Below are 19,806 nucleotides of genomic sequence, written 5' to 3' on the forward strand. Positions count from 1 at the left end.
GAACACAGAGTTGGTCCTGTGCTTATTCTCATTCTATAAGTTAACTACCCTTTCCTTGTCTGTTTTTTAAATTTTTTTTTTTAATGTTTATTTATTTTCGAAGGAGAGAGAGACAGAGCATGGGCAGAGAATCTGAAGCAGGCTCCAGGTTCTGAGCTATCAGCACAGAGCCCAACATGGGGCTTGAACCCATGAACCATGAGATCATGACCTGAGCTGAAGTCAGACACTCAACCGACTGAGCCACCCAGGCGCCCCTCCTTGTCTGCTCTTCCCTTTCAAACAGTTGTGTTCTTTCCTTTCCTATCACTTCTGGAACTTTGCTGAATATTCAGCAATGTAGGGACAACAGCAAAATGCAGTGATAGCTGGCTAGCTGGCCAGGCCTGCCCACTAGATTGAATATTCTTCCACACCATTGTCTGAAAAACCGCACATGACTGGTTACCGTGGGCCTTTGGTTATTCACAAAATGCAAACACGAAGACTTACTCAGACTCACTAAGACTTACCCAGAGTCTTACTGTGTTAGATTGTATTACGTTTATTTAAGAAGAAGTTTAGACAGCAAATATTTACTGGGTGAGTTTAAGAATAAGTGAGGAACTGACCCCCAGCTTATTGCCTAAACAGGCAGGGGATCGGTCCCCGTTGTGTGAACACAGGGGCTGATACCCAAACTCGTTTTGGGGGCACTAGTTTATCTCGCTCTGTGTGATCCAGCCTCACGTGGGATCTACTGATGTGTGCAGTTCATGACTAATCCTGATGCTGACATTGAAATTTTTCTCACCTTCATGTCAGTGGCATCAGGGAGACACCGACTCAGGAACCGTGTCCTGCTCATTTCTTGTCCTAATGAGGAAACTGGAACATTTCCTTTTTAATATCTTTTTTTTTAATGTTTGTTTATTTATTTATTTATTTATTTATTTATTTTAACGTTTATTTATTTTTTTTTGAGAAAGAAAGAGACAGAGCATGAACGGGGGAGGGTCAGAGAGAGGGAGACACAGAATCTGAAACAGGCTCCAGGCTCTGAGCTGTCAGCACAGAGCCCGCCGCGGGGCTCGAACTCACGGACCGCGAGATCATGACCTGAGCTGAAGTCGGCCGCTTAACCGACTGAGCCACCCAGGCGCCCCAAATGTTTGTTTATTTTTAATGTTTATTTATTTTTGAGAGAGAGAGAGAGACAGAGTGTGAGCGGGGGAGGGCCAGAGAGAGGGACACAGAACCCCAAACAGGCTCCAGGCTCTGAGCTGTCAGCCGTGTGGGGCTTGAATTCACCAATGGTGAGATCATGACCTGAGCCCAAAGTTGGACGCTTAACCAACAGAACGCCCTTTATTTATTTATTTAAAAAAGGTGGGGGGCGGGGCGGGGGAATACGTGTGTGCATGTGGGGGAGGGGCAGAGAGATAGGGAGAGAGAAAATCCCAAGCAGGCTCCGTGCTGTCAGTGCAGAGCCTGACTCAAGGCTCAAAGTCAGGAATGGTGAGATCACGACCTGAGCTGAAATTGAGAGTCGGATGTTCAACTGACTGAGCCACCCAGGTGCCCCCTGGGAGAAGAGTTATTTTAAAAATGTATATGTTGGGGCGCCTGGGTGGTGCAGTCGGTTAAGCGTCCGACTTCAGCCAGGTCACGATCTCACAGTCCGTGAGTTCGAGCCCTGCGTCAGGCTCTGGGCTGATGGCTCAGAGCCTGGAGCCTGTTTCCGATTCTGTGTTTCCCCCTCTCTCTGCCCCTCCCCCGTTCATGCTCTGTCTCTCTCTGTCCCAAAAATAAATAAACGTTGAAAAAAAAAATTAAAAAAAAAATGTATATGTTTGCATGAGAACAGCCTAGGTCTTACTTTGGTAGTAAAATATGCATTTATTTTTGTCCTTACAGAAAACAAAAACAAAAACAAAATCAGAGTTGATTTTTTTTCCCCCAGTCTGTACAAGTTGAGTTTTCTGTCACTTACTGGTTCCTGTCACCCTCTAGGGAGAGGGCTAATGCATGAGGCAGTGGTTTTGGCAGGATTATTATTGAAGACATCGTTCTCATCCAAAAGTCAATGTTTTGGCCAGGACCAGCTTTTCTTGACTGCAGATTTCGGTTCCATCAGGAAATGCTAAACATAGCTGTCTCCATGCCGTCAGGGCGGGTACCGGGGCACTCCCCCTTGTGGTGCATGAGGCCGGGTGGTCTCTCACTCAGAAACTTCTAAAGAGAAAGGTAGACCGTGGAGAGGCTCGGCTTCCACCCACTGGTGCAGGACTGGGTATGCTGTCCACCCGATACACCGTCAACTTCCGTATTCCCAGCACCCGGCATGGAACCCAGCACGTAGTTGGTACTCGATAATTGTTGAATGAATTTGTTAAAGGGGGAATTTTTTGATTCTTGTCGACTTGATTTTCACGTATCATGGGAAAAGGAGTGTCTGTGAAATGGCCGGCAGTTCCTGGCTGGTGAGTCAGCGTTGTCTCTTAGGTCCCTCATTTGGCACAGTTGTGAGCAGGGGGGCCTGACCGCCCGTGTGGCACCTGAAGAAGATTTAACCCAGGGGCAGACACTGTCCCTGGACTCAGAAACAATACCACGGAGTTGATCTGACATGTCTTGGTGATTTGCAGAATGTTTCTAGTATTAGCTACACGTAAACGTTCATCACCCTAATACTGGTGAGTGGCGTAAATGGCCACAGCAAAATCAAGCACTTCTGGGCATCCTTGGGGGCAGGGCACCAAAAAAGGGCCCCAATAGTCCTCGGATCCCCCCAAAGACCCTTTGAACCCCAAATGCAGGCCCACTCTGTTTCTGAAAAGGAGTTAAGTCCCCAGCCCTGAGCCAAGGCTCAAGGCCCCAGAGAGCCAAGCCCTCTGCCCCCCTCTCCTGAAGGTCTCCCCAGCCTCTGCTCCTGACCAAGGCACATGACAGCTCTGTTTTGCCCAGTCCCTGGTCTGTGGCCTTGAGGATTGCTATCCCAGGCCAATTGCCTCGCAACCAAAATCTCAGCCACGTCACCAATTATGTGCACCCAGTAATCTTCCCCAGTAGCTATGAGGCAAAAATTCTAACATAGATGCTCTGAATACAACCTAAAGGTGATGTTTAAGGAAAATGCGCAGGTACTCAGTTAAACATTCAGAAGGATAGAAAACAAACAAAAAGAGTCTTACTTCTGCCCTCCATATCCAGTTTCACTATGTGGAGATAAACACCCATGAACTTGGTTTCTTGGGTATTCTTGCAAAAATCTTCATAGAAGCACACACACACATCTTAGTAGACACACATGAGTTCACACCATACAAACCCTTCTGCATATTGCTTTCTCCTAACTTTTTTTAAAAGCTTATTTATTTGGAGAGAGAGAGAGAAAGAGCATGAGTTTGCAAGCAGGGGAGGGGCAGAGAGAGAGAGGAAGAGAGAGAATCCCAAGCAGGCTCCGCACTGTCAGCTCAGAGCCCAACTGGGGGCTCCGTCCCACAAACCGTGAGATTATGACCTGAGCTGAAATCAACAGCTGGACGCTTGACTGAGCCATCCAGGTGACCCTGCTTTCTTCTAGCTTGATTTATCTTGGAGACTGTTCCAAATCAGTATATGCGGATTTACCTTGTTCTTTTTAAACAGCTGCATATTATTCCAAATATATGGCATATATTTGTTGTCTTTTCTTGCCAGCAGCCTTTCCTCTTTCTTCCGGGAATAGTAACCTGCATTTGCTTTGGGGAATCATTTCTTCCTCACGGCAATCCTGCGATGCGCGGTGGTGAGGGGTGGGGGTGGGGGGATGACCCTGACCCCATCTTCGGGCTTGGACATATGTCCTGGACCCTACTGCAAGGATTGATTCAGCGATGGACATGTGACTCTGGCAATACCACTTGTCACATGTCACATCGGGGCAATGCCAGTCATGGCCAGGACTTTATTCAAACCGTTAAGGAAAGAGAAGTCAGTAAGGGACAGGGAAAGGACTGTGACTTGGGCAGTAGATGGCTTTGTGACCCTTCCCGTGCACTGGGAAGCAAACAGCCTACAAGCCCCTGAAATCCTAAGGGAATTGTGTTATCAGAGACACTGGCGTGTGACTCACGAAGGCTGGTGTTGGTTAACCCACACGGACATCTCCAGCCCTGCCGCACCAATGACAAGCAGGCTGTGCCTTGATCCCAGGTGCAGAAATGGTAATGTGGGGATTTACAAGCTACCGCCATGCCCACCCTTATCGTCACTGTCACATTCTTTAACTCTTATGGACTCTCTCCCTTCCTGAGGACAATCTTTGGAGCAGCTTAGGGAACCCCCTGGCTGTGCAAAATGATTCACTCCTTCAAAGATTCCTTCACCACGATCATCTTTTGAAGTGCGTGTGCCGGGGAACTAACCAAGCTCATGCTCATTTCCTGGGCCACAGTATCATTGACAGCGTGTCTCACACCTGGCTCTGGGGCTGGAACATCTCTTGGCCAAAGACGTTTGATGATCCCCCCTATTTCCACTCCGAATGTTCTATTTGTGTGCTCTAGTTGGGTGTGCAAACATGGGCTGCATATTCGGGCTAGGCTGAGGATGGAAAAGTTTCCGGGTTGTCACCTGGCCTGAGAAGGGGCTGATAGAAGATGAATCACACACATCACTGGGAACCTGTTGGTAAAAAAAGGGCAGGACGAAGGAGTGGTCCTTTCCTCCTGGGAAGACTTGTTCCAGCAAGATGAGCCATGGTCCAGAGAGAAACACCTGATGGAGGGGAGGCTCTGCCCCAGCAGAGAAGCATTTCTTTTTTTTTTTTTTAATTTTTTTTTCAACGTTTATTTATTTTTGGGACAGAGAGAGACAGAGCATGAACGGGGGAGGGGCAGAGAGAGAGGGAGACACAGAATCGGAAACAGGCTCCAGGCTCTGAGCCATCAGCCCAGAGCCTGACGCGGGGCTCGAACTCCCGGACCGCGAGATCGTGACCTGGCTGAAGTCGGACGCTTACCCAACTGCGCCACCCAGGCGCCCCGAGAAGCATTTCTTTAACAGAAAGATGCCTGGCCCCGCCCCCATCCCTCTCGCTTTCCTGAACCCAAGGAAGAAGGACCTTGCAGACCCTTGGCTGCAATCGGAGTTGTGAATCATACAGCAACACTCACATGCACTTGGCAATGAGAATTTGATTGTTGACAGCCAAGAATAGACTCTGTGAAGGGGATTCTGCCAAAATGCAACCACGAAATAAAATATGTTCTGCTACCAATACTTAGTTTTTCTTCTTTTTGGGTGGTTTTACAATTTTTCACTTTATTCACTTGTGTAAAGTGAAATGATTGTAAGTGATGTGTTCCTAGCCTTCTTTCTGCCGAGAGGGAAGACCTCCCTGGTGTCTCATGGTAACGTGCATTCTGATTGCAGATCTTAGGTGATTTGGTTGACTTCTGGGTGTAGTGTGGTGGGAAGGCAATCTGATTTCTGAAGTCCAATCCAAAAGAATAAGCCGAGAAACCTACAAATTTATATGTAGGGTAAGCCCTCATCCCCATGGAAATACAGGAGGAAATGAGAGTGAGGGACCATTAATGAGATAGGAAACAGATGCGGGACTGGGATTGGAGAGGGAGGTTCAGAGCTAGAGGCTCAGGTGACCCTGGGGCAGCCAGGTAGGGGGTACAGGCTGAGTGAAGGCCATGGAGGAAGGCCCGGCCTGGGAGTCAGAGAACCCACCCAGCCCGCGCTCGCAGGGTGCAGCCTTCAGAAATGCTGTTGACTTGCGATTTGCAACCGAAGCCGAGGATGTTGTCAGCGCACATATGTAAGAGTCCCCAGCACTTCGTGGAGGTTCACCAGTGTGACCTGAATCTGAAATGTTCCTCCACTTGTCCCCTCAGACCTTGGTCCTCCCGTCTCTCTCTCCAGTGTCAAGAGTCTGGGCCAAGTGGCGGCCTCACCCCTCTGCCCTGACTCCACGACAGCCCAGAGGAAAGCCCCTCATCTTCCTGGAATCTCACCTCGTCATCCCTGTAAACTTTATTCCCATTTCACAGAGGACAGGCGGGAGGCTGGGAGGTGCATGCCCCGGATTAGAGGACAGGTCTCCCGGCTCCAGGATCCGCGCTCCTCTCTCTGCAGCATCTGGCATCCTGCCACGGGAGCGGGTGGCCGGCGGGGCCCGGGGCTGTGGGGCTGTCCCTGCTCCTCGGCGCCTCCTCCCTCCCCGTCCCCTCCCCGTCCCCACCCCCACCCCCCAGGCGCCACCCCGCCAGCCCCGCTACCGCCTGCCTCCACCCGCTCCTCCCCGTGCCCCGGCTGTGCGCGGAGGCTGCGGCTCGGCCAGGGCAGGCGCGGCGCGCACGGCTGGCGGAGGCGGCGGCGATCGGGCACGGGGGTCCGGCGCGGGGAGCCGGGCTGAGCCCCGGCCTGCGCCAACCGCGGCCCTCGTCCACCCGAGGCCGGCCTGGGGGGCCCGCAAGGCGCGCGGAGCGCCGAGTGCGCGTCGGGCTGGGCCCCGCACCCCGGCGCAGGAGCGCGGGCGCGGCGCGGCGGAGCGCCGGGCATGGAGCCGGCCCGGGAGCCCCCCGCGCGGACCCGGCCGCCGCCGCCCCCCGCCGCCCGCCCCGCGCCCGCCCCCGCAGCGCCCAGGCCGCGCTCGCCGGCGGAGGCGGAGGGCCGCGGACCCGAGGGGCTGCTGCGGCGATCGGGGTCGGGCTATGAGGGCAGCACCAGCTGGAAGGCGGCCTTGGAGGGTAAGCGCCGAGCGGCCCTCCGTCCCCCCGGCCCGGGACCCGGGACCCGGGAGGCGGATCAGAGTCACCTTGGCCGAGCTCCCGGAGGGAGGGCGGGAGCGCCGGGAGGATTGATTTCAGGGCAGTCAGATGCCACATGGCGGAGTTGGGGAGGACCGTAGCTAAGGACCACCTACAGTTACAGCGTTGACCCTACCTAGGCAGCTGACCCACTCTTTGACCTTGGGAGCGGGTTTCATGCTCTGAGCCCCAATTTCCTCCAGAATGAAGGGGGACGGTTCCTGACCGGCCCTCACCTGATGTGCACGTTGAGAGGGTGGCTTCGATCTGTAGTGGTGGAAATGTTTTGGGCAAAGTGACAAAAGCTGTAGACGCCGGGGAAGGTGCCCCTGCGCTGTGGGAAAGGGAGGGGGCGCTGGCGGTGACGGGGCCACATAGGAAGGAGAGAGGTGGAGAATACGCCTCAGGCTCTTCCTGGCAAGGTCATGCGTGCCACCTTCCTCTTCCAGTCAAATGGGCTCAGGGAGTGACCCTGGTCAGCCAAGGGGCAGTAACCAAGTGGAAAATAGAATTCAAGTTCATGAGCTCATTGGGGAAACTTTGTGGCCCCAGGGGGTGTGTGGTGTGGGAGATGCTAGACTTGTCAAGGGAGAGGGCTGGCCCTCTGGACTTCTGGATATTCCTGACGCCCCCAGTCCAAAGGCTGAGAATCTGGGCAGCATTAACTAGGGAAGCCCAGAACCTGGGTCACCTAACCCTTGGGGGCAGAATATTAAAGGAAGACTTGTGGGGCACCTGGGGGGCTCTTGTCAGGGACTCAGATCATGATCTCACAGTTGGTGGGTTCGAGCCCAGCATCAAGCTCTGCAGTGACAGCGCGGAGCCTGCTTGGGATTCTCTCTCTCTCTCTCTCTCTCTCTCTCTCTCTCTCTCCGTCTACCCTTCTCCCTCTCTCTCTTTCTCCCTCTCAAAAATTAATAAATAAGCATAAAAATGAAAAGAAAAAAAAGAAAAGGAAGCCTTCTTGGAGTGGAGAGAAGGCAGGGTGCTCCAGGCTCGAGGAGTGACAGTTCAGGGGCCAGGTGGCCAGAACCAGCTTGTCCCTGTGGCAAACTGAACTCCAGAGTAACAGAATGGAGGGGAAGGGATGGGAAGAGATGGATCTGGAGGGTCCAGACTGTGAATGGTCACCCAGGCATTGGACTTTGTTCTGAAGAAACTGTGGAGAGTTAAGCGTAGAATGAGACAGTGGATTTGCCCTTGGAAACGTGGTGGCGATCAAGAGGGGTCAGGCCAAGACCAGGTCAGTGAGGAAGGTGGGGTGGTGGTCGGGGGCGAGACCTGGCCAGCGCTTGCCAGGGCAGGTACCTTGACGAGGCGGGAGAGGTGGGGGCTGCGGTATCAGCTCTTGGCCCAGAGGCCGGTGGGCTGGGGGTCTGGGCTGCCTGTGTGGGGGAGGGGCTATGCAAACTCTGGAGGGAGGGACGGTCAGATGCCTGGGTGGTGATTTGGGACAAAGGAAGCAAAGAAGTTGGGTCACAGAATAGAAGAGCCATCGCAGGCGGGGAAGAGTAGAGTTGAAAAAAGGTGGGCAAACCGCTTTCTCTGTCGGGCATTGTCAGATTTGCCTGTGATCCCCGCATCCCTCCCGCCCAAGTTATGTCTGGAAGTTGCTCACTCCTTTTGCCTGTGAGTCTTCATTCATTCATTCATAGGCATTCCTGCAGGGTCTGCCCTAGCCCAACTCCAGCCCCCTGATGGTCAGGGCCGCTTCAGGGGTGATGTGGCCGCATTCAATGCCTCTGGCTTGCTGGTTCCTATTTTACCCCCGGCCCTGACTTTGACCATCCTGCTTTCTGCTCCCAACCGGGGCTGGGCTGACCATCTGCGGTTAGGCTGAATAAGGCCCAGGCCCGGTTGCTCTCTTGGGACACGGACTCTTCTACCCGAGAAGAAGCTCGCTGATCTGTACTTAGTGTCTCTTGCAGTCCAGCCTTGTCTTGCCGGTCCTTGCCTGGCTCTGAGTCTCATCTCATGCCACCTCTGGTTCTCCCCCTGGTCCCCCCAGAAGCAGCCCCACCCGTGATGTCCTTGGAGGCCCAGCATCTGTGGCCTATGGACTTCTTCTGCAGGAATTGTAGTATCTGGGGTCTGAGTCCAGGGCCCCCCGGTGCTCTGAGAGCCTGCTGGGTGCTCCCTTGGCACCCCCATCTCCTGTCAGAAGAGGGGAACTCAGGGACCAGGCCTGGTCTCTCCAGGGTATTGCTGTGCGGGCAGAAATCACAGGACGGGGGCTGAGGCAGCTTGGTGAGGTACAAAGAACTCAAAGTCAGGTAAACCCAAGCCAGATCCTTCCACCACCATGGGCTGGCCGTTTTCAAACTTTCAAACCTGCGCCCATGATGGGGGAGCGCAATTGCCTACCTTGAGTCTGCTCCCTGCCCCCCGCTGAAGTCCATGGAATGAGCCGTCAGCTGACACTGAGAAAACGCCTGTGATGGGATGAGGGGTCTGCCCACCCAGTACCTGTCTTGAGACAAGTGAGAGACTTTTTGACTTGACCAAGCCGAACGGTCGGGGCGGGGCTGTGCTCCTTTGGTACCAAGTGCCAGGCATTTCTCAAGCACCTACTGTGTGCCCCACCCCGGGCCAGAGGCTTTCATGACACTGTCCCATTTAATACCCCCCCCCCCCCCCACACACACACCCTTCAGGGGCTGCTGAGTATTGTTACCTATTTTGCAGATGAGCAAGCCCACTGGGACAGGCTAAGCGTCTTGCCCAAGAACACAAGTTGTTTGCTAATTGTTTGCTAACGTGTGTTTGCCAGGAGGGCCTCGGACCTGAGAGTTCTCGGGCTTCATGAGGCTAATCGGGAAGAACTGAGTTGTGTTTGTGATGCGTGTAGCTCTCTGGCCCAGACTCTCCAGACAACGCTGCTACCTCCCGCACGGACCTTTTTTTCCTCCTCACAGGTTAAGTGAAATTGAGGACTTCTTAAATTTAAACCAGAATTAGAGCTCACGACTTCTCGACTTTCCTTAGATGAACAATTAGCTTTATAAATAGAAAGCCAGACAGAAGTTGTCCTGAGCAAGCCTTCTCTCCCTGTGGCTGTTAACCTTTCTGTCCATGCCCTGGCCACGGGGAGCAGCCAGGAAAGGTGACCCAGCGTGCTGCCGAGGCCTGGGTTCTAGAAAGACTGGGGGTGACAGGAGATGGGGATATTTCTGGCCGTGGGGGTGGGATTGGGGAAGAGCGAGTAGCCTGGGGGTACGGGAGGGGACGGGCGATTCTGCACATCACAGGCTATAGATTTTTCAGAGCTCACCGATTCTGAATTTTTAATGTTGAAAGTTTCTTGATTAGACATAAACCCACAACTTCTTGGTCAAAACCACACACATGCATTTAGCCAAGCCTTTTAAAATTTTAAAAATTACCAAACTCTGCATTTGATAGTTTTGAACAGTCAAGACTATGCTTGCCAGACTGTGGCCCTGACAACTTAGAGAGAGGTCAGCGGTGAGTCTCTTGGGCTGTGGGTGTGAGGGTGATGGGGCATCTTCTGGGTTGGAGCCATATTTTCAGCGGTTCCTTCTAACATGAGGCTAATTCATATATATTTATAAACACAAATAAACGGCACCCTCAAACTCCATCTGTTGTGGAGTATTGCATAGAAGGAATGATTGAGTTAGACATTTGTTATGGCTTGAATTGTTGTTTTTTTTTTTTACTGTATTTTTTAAAGATTTTTTTCAACGTCTATTTATTTTTGAGAGACAGTGTGAGCAGAGGAGGGGCAGAGAGAGAGCACAAGCAGGGGAGGGGCAGAGAGAGAGGGAGACGCAGAATCCGAAGCAGGCTCCAGGCTCCGAGCTGTCAGCACAGAGCCCGATGCGGGGCTTGAACCCACAAATGTGAGATCATGACCTGAGCTGAAGTTCGACGCCCAACTGACTAAGCCCCCCAGGCTGCCCGTTCTGGAGTGGGTGGGTTTCTAATCCAATATGACTGGTGTTCTTATAAGACCACGGTCACAGGAAGACAAGAGACACACAGGGAGAAAGTTCATGTGATGAAGAAGGCAGAGCCTGGAATGAAGGGCTGCAAACCCGGGGTGAGGAAGGTCACCAGCAAACCCTCAGAAGCCAGGACGAAGAGAGCAAGGACTCCCCTAGCTTTCGGAGCAAGTGTGTCCCTGCTGGCACCTTGATCGTGGACTTCACGTCCGCAGAAGCGAGACAAATAAATTTGCGGAGTTTTAAGCCATGTGGTTTGTGGTGTTTTGTCACCCCAACCCTAGGAAACGAATACAGCGTTGTTTTGGATTGTCCAGCCCCACAGCCGTCCTCTGTGACAGCAGTAGTGAGCAAGGAGTCGGGACTCCCTAGAGGGTCTTTTCTGTCCACAGTGCAACGTCCAGAGCAGTTATCCCTGTGAAAGTCCCAAGAGGCTCCCTGGTTCTGCGACATCAGAGATGCACGTGCACATCCCCACCCCCAGAGAGCAGCTGTACATCCATGTGGCCTTTCCTACAAACTCAGCAGAGTTTAAGGCTGACTAAGGACATTGTCACTCAGTGTAGCTAAGTCCCCCCCAGGTTTTTGAGTACTGGCGGGTGCTCTGTACCCTATGTAGGGAATGCAAAGGTGAGTAAAGCACGGGCTTTTCCCTAAAGGAGCCTGTGGGCTCATCATCATCGTCATCGTCATCACCATGGTGATTGCTAACATTGAAGTAGAGCTTTCTAAGCCAGACACCTGCTAAGCACTGAATAATGATTTCTCACAAAATTTTAGGAGGCAGATACTACTATGACCTCATTTTAAAGGTGGAGAAAATGAAGTAAAAATAGAAGCTAAGTAACTTTGCCGCGAAGTTACTAAATCATCTAGAAAGCGGCAGAGCTGGGATTTGAACCTACCAAAGTGGTTTAAGATGCTATGCTCTTATCTTCAGGGCACAAAGCGTTATGGTGCCAGCGTGTATCGGCCTAGACGGGCGAGTAGAGAAGGGAGAGGAAGGATACATACAGGGCACTTGCCACAGGCAGTTACCAGGCAGCTCAGGGGGGATCAGCCCTATGACAAGCTGCTGTTGAGGACAACAGAGAAGGTGCAGAAAGAGCCCAGCCCCGGAGGGCACACGTGAGTCTCTGCTCGCACCTGCAGCCGCTTGCCCCTAGGCTCCTGGCCACTTGCCAGCAGAGAACTTGCTCATAGGGAGGATTCCAGAATGCCAGCTGCACCCGTAGGTAAAGATGGCAAACTCAATGCACACAGTTATCCTCTTTCCTTCCAGAAGCCCACTAACACATTGGTAAAGGGATTTTTAAAAGGCCAGAAGGACAATGAGAGAAGGAGAGAAGACAATAGCAACACAACTGGGAGCTAAGGGTCAATGATGAATGCCAGCTGATTCCACCGGCTGGACAGAGGAATGGCCTGAGTCACATGCAGGAACCCCAGAGTATGGAGATGGGGACACCGGTCATCACGGCAGCGAGGGAAGATGGAGCTGAAACGGGAGAGCCGGTCGAACATTTTAGAAATGATTTAGTTCCCCAGAGCCTCTTTGCCAGCTGTCCAGCATCTTCCCAGCGCTGGCAGGAGTCTGAGGCTGTCTTAGGGAGGGTCTTGAGACAGCAGTACATTTGGGAGCAAGCAGGTAAGCGGACATTTACATACTGAATACTTAGCATGGTCTCCCAGCCTCTCTGCCTGGGAGGGAAACAGAAGAGACTTCTCCGGGAATTCTGGCCCACCCAAGAGGAAAAACCTGGGGCATTCAGAGAGCCCCACCTGGTCACTCCGCTGGGACCCCACAGTTAATAAGCCTTTTCCCAGCTTCAGAGGCCCCAATGGACTCTTTCCTCCTGCATTAATCAGGAACAAATAACCAAGGAATTCCAGACATCCGAGGAAACTCTCTGACTTGGAAACTAGAGACCAAAACAAATGAACAGGAAAAAAAAAAAGCAATTTGGAAGAAACCCAGACAATCCAAGGAGAACTAAGCTTTCTGTCCACCTCTCCTCTTTTTCTCCCCCTCCAAAAAACTATTAGCAATATCCTCAAAGAGATCAGAGCAAATATGGCACCATTAAAAACAGGATGCTTTGAGAATGGGTCTTCAGAGAACAGGAGCAGACCATAGCAAAACAAAAAAACCACCCTGAAAATTAAAAATACTTGCAGAAATGGAAAAGTCAGGAGAGCAGGAAGATAACGTTGAGAAAAATCTCCTGGGAAATAGAGCAAAAAAGGCAAAAAGATAGTTGATAAGGGGGGAAAAAAGAAAAAGAAACTCAGAGGACCAGTTCAGGTGGTCCAACATCTGCAGAATATGACTTCCAGAAAGAGGACAGAGAAAATGGACAAGAGGAAACCATTGATGATATAATTAAAGAAAATTTCCTGAAACCAAAGGACATGAGCTTCCAGACGGAGAGGGCCCATTGATTGCCTACTTTAGTGGACGCAAATGGACCCAAACTAGGGCATGGCATGCATGATGAAATTTTAGAAGACCGAGGGATAAAGAAAAGATCCTAAAAGCTTCCGGCAGGGGGCGGATAACAATTGATATTATTCTTTTTTTAAGTTTATTTATTTATTGAAGTGATCTCGACACCCAACGTAGGGCTCCAGCTCACGAGCCCAAGATCAAGAGGGGCAGGCTCTTCCAACTGAGCCAGGCAGCACCCTTGGAAAGCAACTGATATGAAGAGGATCATGGGTGAGAATGGCTCTAGACTCTTCGAGAGCAACACTGGAGCTAGAAGACAGTTAATTGATGCCTTCGACATTCTGCAGGAGAATTCTGTCCAACCTGCAGTACTCAGGCCTCTGACTTCACAGCTCCAGGGGGGAGCATTCACCATAGGACACGGTGTGATGGTTTACCGCTGGTGGTTGTGTGGTGTGGTGGTCCTGCTCTGTCCTTTCTCTATTGGAAGATGTGCTCCACCCAAACAAGGGAGTAAACCAAGAAAAAAGAAGGTGTGGGACAGAAAGTGCAGGAGAGCCAGTACCTGAGGGAGGCAGAGAGATCCTCAGGCTGCTGGTAAAGGGAGATTCCAGGGTGGCAGGGGGGCTTAGAAGGCAAAATTAGATTAGAGAAGCTCAGAAGGGTTTGGGGGATGCTTCTTCAAGAACATTGTTATGGGTTGGGTGTTCGTGTCCCCCCCCCCCCCCACCAAGTGTCGATCAACAGATGAATGGGTAAATAACAACAACCATATATACACATATAACATATATATGTATTTGCACAACGGGATATTACGCAGCCATAAAAAGGAATGGCGTTCTGGCACATGCTGCAATGTGGATGGACCTTGAAGTGAAATAAGTCAGACACAAAAAGACAAATATTGTATGATTCCACTTATATGAAGTATCTAGACTAGGCAAATTTGTGGAGACAGAAAGTAGATTTCGAGATTATCAGGGGCTGGCAGGGGGAGGTGGGAGCAGGGAATGGATGCTTAATCAGAATGGAGTTTCTGTTTGGGTGACGAGAAAGTTTATTTGTAAAACTAAAAAGACAGTGGGGATTGTTGCCCAACATCATGGATGTAATTAACGCCATTCATTGTACACTTAGTGGTTAAAATGGCAACTTTTATGTGATGTCTATGTTCTGACAGTAAGAAGAACTTTAATAGGCTGTCTAAAGTCTCAAAGGGTTCTTCCCTTAAAGATAAAATAAAAATTTTCAGTGATAGAAAAAATAATTAAAAGGGGAGAAGGCAGAGGTGTTGTGAAGAGGATGGCAGGTATAGACATGGGCAGGATTTCCAGAGGTAGCAGTGGAGGAGGAGAGCTCTGAGGGCAGAGACCCAGCCCCAGGGCTGTGAGGACGGGTTGGGTTGTTTCAAGGAGTCCATGTGGCCAAAACCGGGGACCAGGCAGAGAAGCAGCAGGAGGTGAGGACTGGAAAGCCTAACAATCACAGAAGACGGTCAAGTGCAGAGCCTTGGAAGGAGGGCTTTTAAGCCGGGAGAGGGCAGTGTCACAGATTCAGAACTGTGTTCCAGAACACAGGCTCTCAGACTTCAGCATGCATCTGAATCACACGGAGGGGGGGTGCCTGGGTGGCTCAGTCAGTCAAGCATCAGCCTCTTGATTTCAGCTCAGGTCATGATCTCATTGGTTCATGAGTTCGAACCCTGCATTGGGCTCCATGCCGAGCCTGCTTTGGATTCTCTCTCTCCCTCTCCCTCTGCCCCTCCCTCTCTCATGCTCTCTCTCTCTCTCTCTCTCAAAAACAAAAAAACACAAAAAACACAGATTGCCGGGCTCAGGCCAGATTTTCTCACTATGAGGACTTGGGGCTGGTGATGGGGATTGGCGGTGGGGTGGGCGGCTGGGTATTGAACCACTTTCTTTTCTTCTCAGACACCACCACACGTCTCCTGCTGGGGGCCATCGCAGTCCTTCTGTTCGCTATCCTGGTGGTGATGAGCATCTTGGGTGAGCATGCATGTCAGAGCATTTATGCAAGTGTATACAGAGATGCCTATATCTATATATATCTATATACACCCCTTGTCAGGTGGGGAGCCACCTGAGTCATCACTGGAGGGCACCCAAGTCAGGCGGGGGGGGGTGGGGGGGAGGGATTTGGGGATCCTTTAGGCCCAGGCAGGGGCCAGGCGTGCTGGCGGACACTGAGTCCTCTCGGTCTTCCGGCAGCTTCCAAGGGCTGTATCAAGTGCGAAGCGCCCTGCCCAGAGGACTGGCTGCTCTACGGAAGGAAATGCTACTTCTTTTCTGAGGAGCCGAGAGACTGGAACACGGGCAGGCAGCACTGCCATACTCACGATGCTGTGCTGGCTGTGATTCAGAGCCAGAAGGAGCTGGTGAGCCCTGGGCCGGGGGGGGGGACCTTCGGGGAGGACCACACTCCTGGGATGTGGCGTCCCCCGTGGCGTGTTTCCAGAAGGCACCCAGCCTGGGGTGTGCTGGTGGGCCCCACGGGGCGGGAGCCCGAGTGGCTCCCGTTTCTGGGGCTGTCGCGAAGGCCGATGGTTTCAATCCAAGGCCGGTTTGCCGAGCTCAACTCAGTTTTGCCAAGCGTGAGAATTACAAGTTACCAGGGCACTTGTGGATGAAGAACACGCTGGCATCTACGAGTCCACATCAGGGCATGAGCTCTCACTTAACGCCCACAACAGTTTTATCGGTATAAATGTGACAGAAATGCAATTAGTGAGTCTGTGGTCCGTTTTGCATTTTGAGGGTAACAGTGGTGTGGCAATCCAAAATAGCGGATAATCTAAAAATCACTTCTTTTTTATAAATATATATTTTTTAATGTTTATTTTTGAGAGACAGAGAAAGGGAGAGAGGGAGCACAGGCAGGGGAGGGGCAGAGACAGAGAGAGAGAGAGAGAGACAGAATCTGAAGCAGCCTCCAGGCTCTGAGCTGTCAGCACAGAGCCTGAAGCAGGGCTCGAACTCACAAACTGCGAAATTATGACCTGAGCTAAAGTTGACACTTAACCAACCGAGCCACCCAGGTGCCCCGAAGAATCTGAGCTCAGATGAACTTTGTTCCAGGCTTCCCGGTTCAGCAGGCACGCTCCGGGCCCCAAGGCTAGTGCGGGCCAGTGCTGGGACGGAGGTCAGTGGGAGCGCAGGGCACTCTGTGACCCCAGCTCCTTACTTTCGGGATGCAGTGAGGGACCCCCTTTCAGTGTCTGTGCGTCCTGGGAGCCGGCCTTCTCAGCCGAGATTAGTCTTGGCATGTCTGAACAGCCAGGAGACCTCATATGACTCAGGTTTCCCTCTTTCCTTGGTACAGGAGTTTATGTTCAAGTTCACGCGGAGGGAGCCCTGGATTGGCCTGCGCAGAGTGGGGGACGAATTCCACTGGGTCAACGGGGACCCGTTTGACCCGGACACGTGAGCTGAGGCTTCATCTTCTGGCCCCTGAGCTTGGACTGGGGAAGGCCTAGCTCCCTGGACACAACCCCCCAGAGAGAGACCCCTGGGTCTGGGCCGGCTAGAGCTACTAACCTCCAGGTTCAGCGGCGTGTGACAGAGAAAACGATAACGGCTTTACTTCCCTGTCCTCTCCTGTGCAGCCTGCTTTGGCGGCTCTGCTGTAATGTAGCCATCGTAGCTTTTCGCCGCCAGGCTTTTTCCATCTTGGGGCTCCCCGTCCGTGTAGCGGCCGGTCTGCGTGGCTCAGGGTGGCTCCGAGGAAGGGGAAGACAGGCCCCGGATGTTCCTCTGCATTGGCCAGAACTTAGCCACGTGACCACAGCTGCCGGAGATGGGGCCTCCGTTCCGGGCAGCTGTGTGCTGCTTAAACATTGTTATCATGGAAGAGGGGGGGCTCCGAGCCCTGGGCGCTGTGCGCATGGTCTTAGAGAAAACATCTCGTGAGGGTACTGGGGGCGTGTGCAGTGGTGGTGTCCCTTGTGCGACCCAAGTGGTGTGGATGGGAGTGTGTGATGGGGTGGCAGGTGTGCCGTCTCAGGGACTGGTTTGTGGGGTGCCGGTGGCAGTGGTCGTGGGCGGTGGGGGGGTGTATGTCTGTGGCAGTGGGGGGGTGATGATAGTGGTGGGGGGCAGTCCAGGCTTGGGGAAACACAGGGGAGTGCGTACAGGGGAATAAGAACCTCAGCTTCTAGCCCAGACCCGAGAGACCAGGCTGCTCACCTGATGATGGTGATGATGATGCAGGAGGGACCCCAAGGCAGGAGAGGCGGGAGGACTGACCCCCAGCGCTCCACCATGGCCTTCCCATTCGAAACTGGCTGGGGGCTGCATCAGTCGCTGGTAGCCTCTAGGGGGCGAGCAGCTCATCAGCTCCTTCCCTCCGTTCCCTGGGGCTCCCTTGCCCTTCATTCTGCACCCCTTTTTGTCCTCATTGTCTCTTCCTTTTTCTCTCTTTCTGAAGATTTCTCTCTTCTGAAGGTCTTCTGCCTTCACCCCAGGCCTATCCTTAGAGCTGCTGAGAAGTCTTGCATTTTCTGCCCCTTTCTCCCCTCATCTGGGAGCTTCCTGTTCTCAGAAGCTGGGAGAGCCCCGGAGGCTGGGGTTCCCAGTGTGCCGACCACCTGTCAACCAAAGGGCCGTTAGGCCACGTTTCTCTGGCACTGAGGTGGTCCTGCCTGGCACTCTCTCTTGAGGTCATTCTGGTGTCCTCTCTTGTGAGACCCTGGCTCCAGCCTTGGCAGGGAACTCGGATCAGGGTGACCAATGAGGTTAAGAAACAATACTGAAATTCACAGGAATGATTTGAGGTAGAAAGGACCCCCAACCCCCACGTCCACCGATGATGTCAGTGAATTTGTGGGCAACACAGCCTGGGTATCAAACGCTGGGGTTAATCAGGTCCACCCCTGTGAGCTAGTTTAATTCAGCTCATCTCTGCTCAGCTCTTCCTGTGCTGGACACCGTGTGCTGCAGGGGAGCCGAGATGAGGGAGGCATGGAGCCCGCTGTTCAGGAGCTGACTGCCTGGGGGGCTGGCGGGGACAGACACAGGCCCCACGAGCTGTGACAGGCGGTGCCCATGGTGTAGGCAGGTGCTTTGGGGAGCAGGGGCAGAGGGTGGTCCTGAACCGGATACTGGCTCACGGGACGGATGAGCGAGCTAACTCTGGAAGGACAGGAAAGTGCAGTTGTGTTCAGATGTCTGCGGACATCCCCAGCGTGCCTGGAGCCGTGGTGGACACAGTAGGGAAACAATGAGAGGCTGCACGAGAAAGTTCTTTTGGGGCCCAAAGCACTAGAAGGTGGCTCCGGAGGGAAGGGACAGGTCACAGGGCCTCCGGGGCCATGCAGTGACAGGCTGTGCGTGCCAGGTTCTAACTGCCTGCTCTCTTGTCTTCTGGCCCCAGATTCCCGATCTCGGGCCTGGGAGAGTGCGTCTTCGTGGAGCCCACCAGGCTGGTGTCGACGGAGTGTCTTATGACCCGGCCCTGGGTGTGCAGCAAGATGGCCTACACATGAGGTGGGTCAGGCCAGAGGCAGCTCTCCAGCCAGGAGCCGAGACCTGCCCGCCCCAGGCTGCTCTCCAAGGCGAAGCAGTGAGGAGGGTGGCCTGCGCTCTGGCCCCCATTCAGGTCCCACAGCCCTGGTTCCTGGCTTCCTTGGCCCCAGGCAGGTCCTGTGGTTCAGCCGTCCAATCCCACGTGCTCAGTAGTGTAGGCGTCCCCCAAACACACACACACACACACACACACATGCACACGCACGCATGCACGCACACGTCTGCACACGGTCCCTTCTCAAGTTCAGAGTCCACCCTTAGCCACCCCAACAAATCCCTCCCTGGCCCAGACCTGGAATACTTCCTCCGGCACCGTCACAGAGTGCATTACAGTCATTTCTCCGGGGTGCTGGGGAGGCCGGGAGGGAGGCCTTCCCCTTACCGGGCCCCCTCCATCCGCCCTGTTTGCCTCGCCCGGGGCTCTCAGGCAGGCCCCTGCTGCGTCTGTGGTGCTGTGGTGTTGGTCACTGATGGAATAAAGAGATGACTGGCGTCCAGAGAAATCTGCCGCTGTTTGTTCCAGGGTCACGGCTTGGGGGAGGAGCAGAGGGACACGTTTCTGGGTTCCTGTCTGCGGGAAGGCACCACCAAGATGCACTTGATCTGGTGTGGCAGGTGGCAGCGTGTGGGAACTGAGGACGAAAAGCACATTCTGTGGCCTCAGGGCACCCTTTAATTTTGCTAAGCTACCGAGTTATTCTTAGCTGTCGGAGGGGGGTATCCATCTGGCTCCCTCATTACTGTTCCACTCAGTGTGACAAACTTCTATTCACATCACACCTACTGCGTGCCGGACACCACGCCGGGCATGGGGAGCAACAGCTTTATCCCCCAAGGAGCACGCAGAGAGCAGAGGCAACAGCTTGGGAAGCACCAGAACGTTCTGGAACACAGTTGAGGGATGGCTTATCCTGCCTTAGGGGAGGAGGGGGGTGACATGAGCGGGAGGATTAGCCGTGCAGAAAAGATGACGTTCATGTTGGGCGGGTAAGAGTTTGGGAAGGCCCCGAGGCCCCTTCCTGTCCCCCTTGGTCTGCCTGGGGAGGCAGCAGGGGCCTGGCAGT

At 53.1% G+C, this 19,806-nt stretch overlaps 1 protein-coding gene and 2 long non-coding RNA genes across 3 annotated transcripts; 1 reads left to right on the top strand and 2 right to left on the bottom strand.

Annotated features, from left to right (window-relative positions):
- Nucleotides 1–1,858: 1,858 nt before the first annotated feature.
- Nucleotides 1,859–11,980, bottom strand: LOC123606947. Its single transcript, XR_006716577.1, has 2 exons — nt 11,897–11,980; nt 1,859–2,572 (listed from the first exon to the last, which is right to left on the bottom strand). It is a non-coding gene; the product is annotated as an uncharacterized LOC123606947 (long non-coding RNA).
- CLEC2L (C-type lectin domain family 2 member L) lies at nt 6,240–19,239 on the top strand. The gene is made up of 5 exons (XM_045495851.1): nt 6,240–6,725; nt 15,134–15,208; nt 15,431–15,597; nt 16,542–16,642; nt 18,591–19,239. The coding sequence occupies exons 1-5, from the start codon at nt 6,536–6,538 to the stop codon at nt 18,700–18,702; spliced, it is 645 nt and encodes a 214-aa protein (XP_045351807.1). The 5' UTR covers nt 6,240–6,535; the 3' UTR covers nt 18,703–19,239.
- On the bottom strand, nt 15,510–16,869 carry LOC123606948. Its single transcript, XR_006716578.1, has 2 exons — nt 16,757–16,869; nt 15,510–16,026 (listed from the first exon to the last, which is right to left on the bottom strand). It is a non-coding gene; the product is annotated as an uncharacterized LOC123606948 (long non-coding RNA).
- Nucleotides 19,240–19,806: the final 567 nt, after the last annotated feature.

This window comes from Leopardus geoffroyi, chromosome A2 (assembly GCF_018350155.1).
Source record: "Leopardus geoffroyi isolate Oge1 chromosome A2, O.geoffroyi_Oge1_pat1.0, whole genome shotgun sequence".
Taxonomy (NCBI): Eukaryota; Metazoa; Chordata; class Mammalia; order Carnivora; family Felidae; genus Leopardus; species Leopardus geoffroyi.